Source organism: Pseudoliparis swirei, chromosome 18 (assembly GCF_029220125.1).
Source record: "Pseudoliparis swirei isolate HS2019 ecotype Mariana Trench chromosome 18, NWPU_hadal_v1, whole genome shotgun sequence".
NCBI classification, from domain to species: domain Eukaryota; kingdom Metazoa; phylum Chordata; class Actinopteri; order Perciformes; family Liparidae; genus Pseudoliparis; species Pseudoliparis swirei.
In genome coordinates, this window is record NC_079405.1 from 18,525,435 (window position 1) to 18,537,681 (window position 12,247).

At 42.1% G+C, this 12,247-nt stretch overlaps 1 protein-coding gene across 1 annotated transcript in view; it reads right to left on the bottom strand.

Moving 5' to 3' along the window:
* The window catches only part of srgap2 (SLIT-ROBO Rho GTPase activating protein 2), a 52,682-nt gene extending 40,474 nt beyond the window's left edge, over window positions 1-12,208 (bottom strand). The window contains 1 exon segment of the mRNA XM_056437459.1: window positions 11,712-12,208. Coding sequence (XP_056293434.1) covers window positions 11,712-11,778 — 67 coding nt within the window. The 5' untranslated portion in view covers window positions 11,779-12,208.
* Between the last annotated feature and the right edge of the window lie 39 nt (window positions 12,209-12,247).

Sequence of the window (12,247 nt, forward strand, 5' to 3'; positions counted from 1 at the left end):
TTGCCAACTACTGCATTGGTGGTATACATTTTGACATGGATGAAGTTTTTTAGATGTACACTTGCAACCACAATGCCTCCTAAAGGCTTTTATGCATGCTCAGATCCAGCAGTGGGAATCCACAACTCCAGACTGGGAATCTCTCTCCTCCACATTCCTCTGTGGGAATACCATCAGCACATGACAAGAGCCCCACACACACTTAGACTGCTGCCTCCCACTGCAACCTTTACACACAGAGAATGCCTGTGTACACATGCATATGTGTCATCGACAGCAACCTCTAACATGCAACGCTGCACTCAGACAGAAATAAATGACAGAGAAAAAGGGAGTAGGAGAGGTGTGAAAAGTGTTGGGTGTCAAGCGGCTATGCCACGAATGTGATGAAATGATTGATGGGATGGTTCTTTGTGCTCAAGGGTATCCCCCACTCTGTGTTTAATCTTTCTTCTTATCTTCTTTGTCAACCTCTCCATCATTTTGCCTGATGGATTGTGGAGGTCTGGATTGTGGTCCATGTCTACTACAAACTATTCATACACTCTGTCATACTCATTGAATGTATTGTTACTCTGTAATGATTACTTCTGTACACATGACATCTATTACTTCTGTCCATCCGGGGAGAGAGATCCTCCTCTGTTTCTCTCCTGAAGGTTTCTTCCCTTTTCTTTCCCTGAAAGTGTTTTTCTATTTTTGGGGAGTTTGTCCTGATCCGATGTGCGGTCCTGGGACAGGGATCTGTATGTGTACAGATTGTTAAGCCATCTGAGGCAAATTTGTAATTTGTGATATTGGCCTATACAAAATAAACTGAATTGAATCATTCTGATACTCATCCTGCTTATTTCCACGAAAAAACTCTTGGTCTTCCCCAACTTTCAGCTCAGGTCTCGGCAAATGTATACTTCCTAACAAAGTGTGAAGTAGATTGTGTATTCTCTGTATGGAGAGCACCATCCCAGAACCCCTGTTCTACATGGACCACTGCACAACAGGAATGAGAGTGTGTGTATGTGTGTGTGTGTGTGTGTGTGTGTATAGAGAGGGATGTTCCCAGTTTCACTCTGTTTGAAGCACGTGGAATAAATCGGAATGTAAAGGGGGGGGAGGGAAGAAGCTAAGGCAGTAATCTGAGATGGGTATCCCACAGTGCAAGCCAGCACATGGGCTGTGCTGTGGGCCCAGTGCACAGGACGAGGGACACTCACCGAAAGATTCCCTAAATATGGCCTAAATTCCCTAAATATGGCCTAAATATCAGCATTTGTGGTCCAGTTATTTATTATTTGTCTCAGCACACATTGCTGTAATATGTTGTCAGTGATGATGAAGAGCTGCAGTATTGTGATTCATTAAGTCCTCTGTAAGTCTTGCTCAAGTATACATTAAAATACTTTAATTAAGACCATCTAAGTTTTTTTGTGCGATTCTCACCAACACAATCCTGATATTGTCAACTTTTGGTATTGTCTTATTCTATTATTTAGTATATATTGTGCATTTTTATATTTTATATTGCTTAACTTTATGTATACATGCTGCTGGAACAAAACAATTTTAGAAAGTATCCAACTATCAATTTATCTTCAATACAGCCTGCTTCAAACACCACCCAGAAAAAAACCCAGCACTGCATCCACCTACACTCAAAGAAATGACTCATTGGACGAACTCAATTAAATTGTTGGCAGGTTTTCCATCCAATAATTACATGCAACTCCAACTCAAATTTAGCACATCAGTGCAATAAAATGTAATTAAGTTAGTCCAACTCATTTGTATCAAATACATCTAAAATAAAATAACGATATTCATTAAATTAAATTAATTTATGTTTGTCCAACTCAAAATATAAACTAACTAACTAACTAACAAAATATGCAAACTCCACACAGAAGGAACGCCCCGACTGGGAATTGAACCCACGGCCCTCTGGCTGTGAGGCGACAGTGCTAGCCACTAGACCACCGTACAACCCTGAAAGTATATTCACCTCATGTAAACAACTGATTTTCAGAAGGCGCATGCGCAAAAGGTAGTTTATTTTGAGTTGATATGCACACCATCTAACCTAAATAAATCTATAAATGAAAGTATTCATACATTTTGTGTTACACCCATTTAATATAAACATCTATTTTTGTAATTGATTTATTTAAATGTATCAAACAATATTTAAATGTGTCACCTCGAAGAAGGGCTTGAATCGTTTTTGTGAGTGTAACCTAAATAAATCCAATAAATGAAAGTATTCATACATTTTGTGTTACACCCATTAAATATAAACATCTATTTTTGTAATTGATTTATTTAAATGTATCAAACAATATTTAAATGTGTCACCTCTAAGAAGGGCTTGAATCGGTTTTTTGAGTGTAACCACTTTACTATAGCATTGCCATATAATAATGAATGGAGTGCAATGGAACTTGGGAAAAAATCTTCCCCATCTGTTTGACCAAATTGTACAATTATACATTAAAATCTAACATGTACAACACTTATTAAAAGGGCATTTCTCCAATTATCTCTCTCTCTCTCTGGTTTGTACATGATAGGTTTAGAGACTTTTGACAGTACATATTCCAATGCCTCAGGACACGCTTAAACATGCATGAGTGAATAGCACATATCAGCATGTTTCTAACACACACTCAGTGAGAGGCAGAACAAGAGAAAGAGTCTGCCATCAGGAGCCTGAAACCTAATGAGATACATATCGGGCCTGAGGTGTGTGCGCCTATATCAAGCACAATGTCTGCAACAGGTACACCACATTTTCAAGGTGGGTTCATCCACACAAGGCCAGCCCCAGCACTGAGACATGTTAGTCCAAAGCACACTTAAATACTAGTGCTGTGAAAAATAACGCGTTAACTCAGTTAATTAAATTACAGGATTAATTAGTTAATTTTTTTAACGCATCTAACGCATGCGCAGAATGAGCTTCCAATCCGTCTGTTATTGGTCGTCTCTAACCAGCAGCATGTCATTCTGTCTCTACGTGTCGCGTTAACACGACTCCGATCTCCGTCTCGTGCGCCGCAGAGCTCGGATGCCGGCGTGTGCGCGCACATCGGGACGAAAAAAAGTCACTTGCCCCCCCCCCCCAACAACTCTTCTCTCGGCTCGCGCGGAGCAATTTATGTGCCCCCCTGTGTATAAATGCCGGCTCTCAAGTGTCTGCGCGCATCGGGACGGAGCAAAGAAAAGTCACTAGCACCCCCCCCCCCCCCCGTCAACAACTCTTCTCGGAGCTCTTGCCTATCTTGAGAGCCCTGTAAATGTATATATGTGATTAATCATGATTAATCCACAGAAACCTGTGATTAACCTGATTACAAATTGTAATCGTTTCACAGCCCTATTAAATACATACATTTATTTAGGAAGGCAAGCAATAATAATCACACAACCACACCCACCAACATGTACTGATATGAGCCTAGAGATGAGTGTGCACATAATGCTTATGTCTGACCACATTCATATGAAACCTGTCTCTAGTCTACTTTTAGTTATCACCACTCACACCAACTCATATTTGCAAATGTGGTTCCCTACACATCACCAATTACATAGAGTATATTTAAATAGAGATGCGTTTTAATTTCAGTTCTGACCACAAACTTCCACACAACCCCATCTTTTCTGTCAATTACTGCCTTTTGCTCTTAAGATAAAACATAATTTAAATATAAAAAGAAGCCCTGTGAGATTAAATGAGCATCCTTCTCAGATTTATAAGCGATAGAATACCGCACTCATGTTCAACTGCAGAGGCGGTCTGAAACCTGTTCAACTCAACAACATGTCACTGAGTCAGGTGGCATGTGTGACATTTAGCCTGTCTTGTTGTTAAACTGGGTGAGTCTGCACACATGCAGAACAGTTTCCTTGTGTGTACACAGCGGAGGCCTCCTATCACAAGTTGTCCCTCGTGACCTCAATGTAACCTCCATCTAAGGTCAACATGTTAGCAGCACACACACCCAAACACCGACCGCACAGCCAGCCCGCTGTTTAAGTGATGTTTGTGGAGGCAGGGCATCTGGTTTGAGTGAGAAGTGACGGGGCCTGATGCAGGGAATGGAGATCAGAGAGCAGATGATGCCTATTCAGCCATCTAGCTTCCTCCTACCCATACAGGAGAGTGTGTTTGTGTGTGTGTGTGTGTGTGTGTGTTTGTGTGAGATAGAGATGACTGTGGGAAAGAAAACTACATTACTCCTACATTCAAAGTAGGTTTAAAGTAAAGCTAAGACTTAAGCACGTTAAATAAGCCTCTCTATCTGCAAGCCTGCGTATGTGCGGCAACAAACACTGGATGAACATAGGGGAAATCTCAACAAGAGCAGCTTTAAGGTTGGGAACAACTAAAATAGAACTGGTGCATCTACATGGCAACCAGGGGGAAGAACACTGTGTCCTCACTCTCATGCATAGAAGAAAAGAGTAGAGGGAGCGAGAGAGAGGCGGCTTGTGTGCAAAGTGATGCAGATTCAGCTGAGAAGAAGTGATGAATGGCTTCATTAAAATGGCATTAGCAGAGGTGTGAACCTGAATGGTGAGTGCCAGCATGCAGTGATTGCCCAGTTCCAACACACACACACACACACACACAAACTACTGAAATTCTCTCTTTGATAGCAACGCAAAACACCCATCCTTTTGGCGCCTATAGTGTTTGATGTCGATGCAAGCTTAAAATGAGACCTCGGGCTTTCCTAAATATCAAGCTTAAAACATCAGTGACAAGCCAAATTAATTTCAAGAAACAACTATTCATAATTCCCTTTACACGCACACACCTAACCTACACTGTCTCTTTGCCTAAGACAGCTAAAAGATAAAAACTAAGAAGACCACGGTTCAAAATGGAATCAAGTGTGTGTACATGCAACCTGATTCGCCAGATCCGACAGGGGACACAAATCTACATTATTCGTTCTCATTTTCCCATTGCTCCTCACAAACCCAGAAAAATGGGGGCAATTCCGTAACCTTAGCAACCAACTCTGCCTACATGCAGAGAGAAGCTGCTGATGGAGGGGGGAAGGAGTGAGGGAGAGAGAGAAAGAGAGAGAGAGAGATGGGGAGTGGGAGGGCTAATACAACTGCATACTGTACTCACACTCATGTTGAAGTGAGCAGATGGATCATACAGTTGTAAGAAGTAGTAGATGGCCTTTGCTTCATTTTTACACTTCTGAGAAATGCTCTTCCTTTCGGGCCTTGTGTTGCACATTTCCCAGATCCCAGATCCGATAATACCGATCACGGTGTCGATTGAAGCATTCTATTTATTGTGTAGCATTATTGCCTAGGACTATGAGGAAATACATATATAAAGCAACTCAAACATTAAAGAAATTACCGATTTCTTTAAAAATTTAGGACTTTTACTTTGAAAAATGTCCTAATTGATATATTAAAATTGTTTGATTGCTATTGTAGGGGATTTTACATATGTATGGAACACATCTGCATTATTCATTTCCTGGAACTCTTGGGGAAATCTATATACAGGACTATTCTTAACATACAAAAGTCTGACTTATTTGTATAAACTCTTCCTTGGTACAGTATTTTTTTTTAAATGTTAGCAGAATTTAAGCTAAATCTCAGATCTATAAAGATACAAAATCAGTTCATTGTTTACTTTGATATGTTCGTGTATGATTTGTCGACATCTTATTTTGAAAAACGGATGTTGTTTCACGTGGTTCTTTCCGCTAACTTTGCAAAACCGGATGTTGTCACTTAAATCCTTCCGCTAACTTTATCAAAACCCTCGCGCGCTCCCGATCGAATGCGTTTACCGTCAACATCAGTCTATAGGGGCTCAGACATGTGAGTGTCGGCTGAGTTGACCCAGAGATTCAACTCGGGGGACGGGGACGCCGCTCGCTGCGTGAGGATCCCCTCGTGGACCTCTCACTCTGCGGCCCTCGCCGGGCGCATCGTCTCCGTTGCGGTGCGCGGCGATTGAAACGTCTCCTATAGATTGTTTGACAGAGAATATTCATAAGCTTTATCTCAGCCTTGCTCAGCTTTATATAAATCCTTCTGTTCTTTAACATGTTCTCACCAACTCGCAGACAGACACACACACACATGTTCTCTCTCTCTCTCTCTGCTTGTTGTGAGTCAGTGTCCGGTGTAACTGCTAGTGCATGCATGCACAATGTGCAAGTGTGTGTGTCCCATATGCTGAAGTCATAAAGTGATGATTATTGGTTTAAGCTGCCACGGGAGGCGTGTCTAAAATGTGTGTCACCTTTCATCACAACTGACAAACATCATGGGAGAGGAGAAGAGTGAGTGAGACAGAAAAGGAGAGGGGGAGAAAGAAGGAGTGAGAAAAACAGAGAGCTTGAGTTGAAGACCGGCAGTTCTTTCCACAAGGGTTTGATTGTTCACTGGATGTAGGCTGAGAGAAAGAAAAAGAATGAGGGAGAGGGAGTTTGGGATTGACGGTTGGTCAGTGTGTGTGTGTGTGTGTGTGTGTGTGTGTCATATAAATTAAATTTGAATGGAGGCACCCAAACAGGGCCTAAGGCCCCTTTATCAAGTATGGGTTCAGGTCACACACACATTCAGACATAGACTTGGGCAATGTGACATATACTTTAGAGCTAAAACAATTATACAATAAATTGATTGCACTTCTGATACTTTTTTTTCAAACTTTAAAGAAAAATGCCCAAACTTTGCTGGTTACAACTTTTACATCTTTGAGTTTCAATGCGTCAACTGGAGTTATTGGAATCTTTCTCAGGACTATTTTCAGGACATTTTGAAGACCAAATAATCACTTGATTACGAAAACAATCAACAACTTATAAGATAGTGAAAATTACCATTCGTGGCAACCCTAAGACAATGGAAATGTGTTACCAAGACATGTATTCCTTTAATATCTCTGGTTATATATACTGAATTATTTTATCCATATCAATTGATTTTTAAAAATAATGCACCATCACAAAATATAATTGCACAACAGTTGTCATCTATATTACCAGTCCCAATACACACCTACATGGGGAAGTAACACCGCAGCTCCATTTTATCATGTCACAGACATTAGCCAACCAGGTCAGACAGCGCATCTGTTGCCCAATCAGAGCACTAGAACATCTGGCACCAATGAACAGCAGCTGAAATCTGACCTTAGCTTCACCGATTGCATATGCTTCAATCAATCTCCTGCCTTCTCAATCTATTCCTTCATCTCGTTGGAACTGACATCTTAGATCTGATACACCTGGTTGTAGCACACCTGTACAGGTTAATCTGCAATACATGGTGATCGCAGACATTTCTCTTCTATCTCTCAGCTATCGTTTATACCCAGAAGGTAGGGGTGTAGGCAGGGATGAGTTATACATCTCAATCATACACTCACTGGCTTGTAAGCAGCGCTGTTTGTGTGTATGTGTACACTGAAGGCGGCCTACTCAGCACTTGTGTTGGTAAATTTACCGCTGTGTGTTTTCTCACAGGTGTCGCAGCAGCCGTGTCGTAAATTGTCATATCGAATACTGAAGAATGAGGGAACAGAAAAGAAAATGCCAGTCATGCCAAGTTGTGTCTGGTGCTGACGCAGCACAAGCAACAGCTACGACAAACACACACACACACACACACACACACACACACACACACACACACACACACACACACACACACACACACACACACACACACACACACACACACACACACACACACACACACACACACACACACACACACACACACACACACACGCACGCACACACTTCTAGCATGTCTCAAAAGGAATAAGAGGAGGTTCACTCTTTAAAAAAATGTAAAAAATGTATTCATCAATTCTTCTCTATTCTGGCCTAGAGTATGTGCTGATTGCAGAGCTTAAGATTGTCATACATCGAGCACCATGGCATTAAGTCTGTGTGTGTGTAATGTGAAAGGCAGTTGATTCCTTTGCCGGACACAGCTGTGAGTCCAAACAGGAAGCTTCACACACACTTCCTGTGTGATCCGTGTGTTTGAGCCTGACTCCTGAACCTCAGTTTCACATAAACATCCTTTCTGGCTGATTATTTTAAGCACCGTTAACATTTTACAACACCCGCACTCTGACACACACACACATTCATACACGCAAACACACACGATCCTGCTTGCCTCCTGCCTCCTGCTGTGTCACCATCTTTCCTATTGTATGCTAGTGAAAGCAGCCATTTATCTGAAATCATATGTCTCTGACTGCCTTTTAAACAAGCAGCTTAGAAACGTACACGTAGGTAGACACACACCATTTCAGTTTATGACCACTGATACTCATCTTTCCTCAATGGGAATGGATCAACTTCATATCTGCAGCACAGTTTGAATGAGTTTATTACTCTTGAAAATGATCAGTCTACTTCTGTATGGAGATACTACCTGTGTCCTCTTTGCGTGTGAGTATTTAATCTAGAGATGACCAATATAACTTGTTCAGCACTTCATCAGATAAGCTGACGATACATATGTCATATCTCTCTGTATTTATAACAAATAAAACTCACCAAAATCAATATGTTCCCTCAGTGAAAGCAGTGGTAATTATTTGCAAAGGCAGCCACTTCAAAGATAACTCTTACAGATGCTAAAACACTGAGCCAAAATGTATTTGAAAAATGAAACATCTGTCAAATTTTTTAAAGATTCAGCACTCCCTCATTTTCCTTTTCAATGTTTCACATTGCCTGAATTGAAGCGTTCCACTTAATATCCTGGTGAGCATGCTGACTGGTATGTGATGGTTGTTGGTGATAGCTGGTCGATCGATTGGATAAATGTGATGAAGCCTGAAATAGTGAAAAACCGCAGAGAAATTAGGAGTCTTTCTAAAAGCAAACGTAGTTTTCTTGATTCAATTGCACATAAGTGGAAGGTGCTAACCTCATTCCTTAACTCCATTTAGGCGTGTTGTATAACCTTGTACATCTGTGTAAGAACATTCCTATCGCTCTTTAAATGTGTCTCACTCACTTTCTCTAGCTATCTTTCCTTTTTTCGTCTCCCCTTTCATTTACTCTCTTTTTTTCTGTGTCTCAGTCTCTGTCTCTCTCACTCACACCCTCTTCCTGAGCAGTAGGAACATTCCTTGCATCAGCCAGAATCCAATATTAGAGTATCAGCACTCTGCCTTTGTGAAATAACACAGGCTGAAAAAAGGATGGTGCTATTTAAGCATTGATGTGTGTGTGTGTGTGTTTGTTTGTGTGTGCGTGCGTAAAAGCAATATTCTTCACCTCACATGTCAGCAGGTGAAATGATTCACCATTCCACCAAGGTTCATGAACATAACCGCCTAAAATCGGCAGGGCCAGGGGAGGGTCTTGAAAATATCAATTCATTCATCAACTGCTTGAGTTATTTTGTCGAGCCCTGCTGCGTGTGTGTGTGTTAGAATGTGCATCATGCATCTTCCTCTCCTGCAGCAGAGATGTACCAATGTAAGCCACGGGAGGATTTACATGCATTTCCCGCATGATGCTGCAGTTGGTGGCTGCAGAGTGAAAAAACTATTCATGTTGCCCGATAACTAGCCATACAGGTTGGATTCTCCAGTTAGCTGACAGCTGCAAGAGCATGACTTATGAAAAGAAAGAAATATGAATAAGACGGACGTATGTTTGCAAATGCAGCGAGACAGAGACGTGATGTGTATTGCTGCTTGATACCATCCATTAGAGAATATTAGCATTGTGCAGAGTAATGACAGACTGTATCTCCCAGAAAAGGCAGACTGCTGGGAATGTCGCAGCAGACAAGCAGCACATGGAGACACAGATGGAAGAACCCACACCCCAAACCATAATGAGGATGCACAGGTTTATCCTTTCATCTGTTTAGTCCAGATAAAGAAGACGGTATGTGGAAAAACTTGAGGACAGAGTGAGATAGCTCAACGCAGTTGTTGGCTCGGGAGCTGTGAAGTAACTGACAGGAGGAATCGATGCAGAGGGTCGATGGACAAACATTAAGTCCACAAGCTGACAAACACAGGAGACGACCCTCACAATGCAGCAAAGACAGAGAGCCTTTACACGGGCTGGCAAGCATGAACAGCGGCCTACTGGGACATTGAGACAACAGTGCTAATGTCACTGTGGTGACAGTTAAAGGAGTCTGCAGATAGGCAGGTAAACAACAGGAAGTGGCTAATAAGAGGTGGTAAACAATGAGCTGAGTCGAGTTACCCTGGATTCATCCCTCCGTTCATTTAAGTGACAAGAATACCTGTTAGACTACGTGACCTAATCAAACCCCTGCCCAGGTGTTGTGTAGAGAAATCGAGAAATTAAATGATAAACTTGGATGGAGTGGTGATACATAACAAACTCAGAGGCCTCCACACAGGGTACAAATGGGGTCACTAAAAGGTTTAATATAGGTATGAAAATGAACTCAATTCCTCTGACATTCAAAGTGATCATTCATCTTTAACACCTATGATTATATTTTTGAAGAACATACTCAGCCCTCCAGTAGAGTTCCAGAATTGTTTTGCCATTTTGGCGGCTTTTAGTGTCAACACACTTTACTAAAACAACGTATGTTGTTTTTTCCTTTAATGTGTCATCCGTCTGTATATCAGCATCAGAAATTCAAGTTTTCCCAACATAGAGATTTGTGACAACATGCTCAACAACCCGACTTCCTTTCACCAACGTGTTGCTCCATCCTGCAAAGTCACAGGTGGCTGCAGCTCAAGAAGGGAATAGGAAGAATACCAGGTGATAGATGACGCTAGAGACAAAACTGGGAAGAGGACATGTGTTCCTAAAAAAGGACATAAGAAGTGTGTGCACTGGAAACATGTCTTCCATGAGGAGAAAAATATCCTGTCCTCTATCTCTTCCACATCCCACCCTCCTTACCTTACACCTCTATGCTTCCCCTCTCCTCCCAAGCTTTTACCCCACTGACCTCAACTAGATCTGATATGCAATCACTGTAGCTCTGACGGACATTGTCCAGCTGAAAACAGTACGACACACACACTTAACGCCCCTTTCTAACTGCTACAATCTGTTTTCCCATGTCCAAGATCATGGGCAGGGGCGACACAAATGTACTGAGCTTAAAAGGACAAGCTGGAGCACAAATGGATCATTTAACTCTTTGCTTTCAAGCCATGCGCACGCACGCTCGAGCACACCAGCAGCACAGACACAGGAGAAAGCGAGGGAGAGAAAACGCCCTGCCTTGTTCCATGTCGAAACCCCAGCCTTCTGCGTCGACTACACTCAACACACATACACCACCTTCACATACGCGTTTCTTTAGAGACCATTATAGATTGTCCACATCTGGACAAAAACACTGATTTCTGCGCGAGTTTTTACCTCCCCCGTCTTTGTTGGCCAAATGTGTGATGCATTAGAGGCGAGCACGCTTTAAGACACACTGATCATGATCTTCTGTTCGCTGGTTGCACATATTGATGTTATTGGATCTTCAACGTCCGCATATTGACAATCAACCTTTATAAATGGTGCTGATGAAATGCAACGAAAAAGCGTACCCTGTAAAACTGATAAGAGAGGTGGGGGTACAGAAACCCATGCAGTCAGCCACACCAAGGAAAGCCCGCTCTATAGGAAGAAAAGCATACATTGCACGGTACATTGCTTGTATGGAAAGCTTTTTTAAAGTTTTACCTTTAACTTGAGTTTCATATTCGGCCACTATCTCCTTGTCCTTTCGGAATTTCGCCGGAGACGTCATGGCTGAGTTTTGAGATCAAACCGCTTGCCCTCGCAGCGAAGTCAATGTTGTCACAATCGGGCAAAACAATAAAATAAAAAAATCGTCCGTAGACCTGGTGGAAGCCACACTGGAACGGGGTTTTGAAAAGAAAAAGCCCAGATGAGAGTTCGCAGCTCCTCAGTGTAACCGCGGATCGGTATTGTCTCCCTGCCTCTGTTCACTCCGGGTGCATTGTGAGTTTGGCGCTGCTGCTGTGTGTTCCCATCTGCCGCCGCGCCTCGCCGCCTCCTCAAAACCGGTTATGGTGCAAACAACTTCAAGTGAAAGGAGATTCATTCCCTTTTTTTCTTTAAATTAACAGCAAAAGCATGACAATTGGCACTTCCAAAAGTTTCTCTTTGTATATATTTTCTCTGAGCGGCTACCGGTCTCTCTGCCAGCTGCCTTGCCGCCTGTTTAAACTTAACTGCTATCCTCTCCCCCTTCT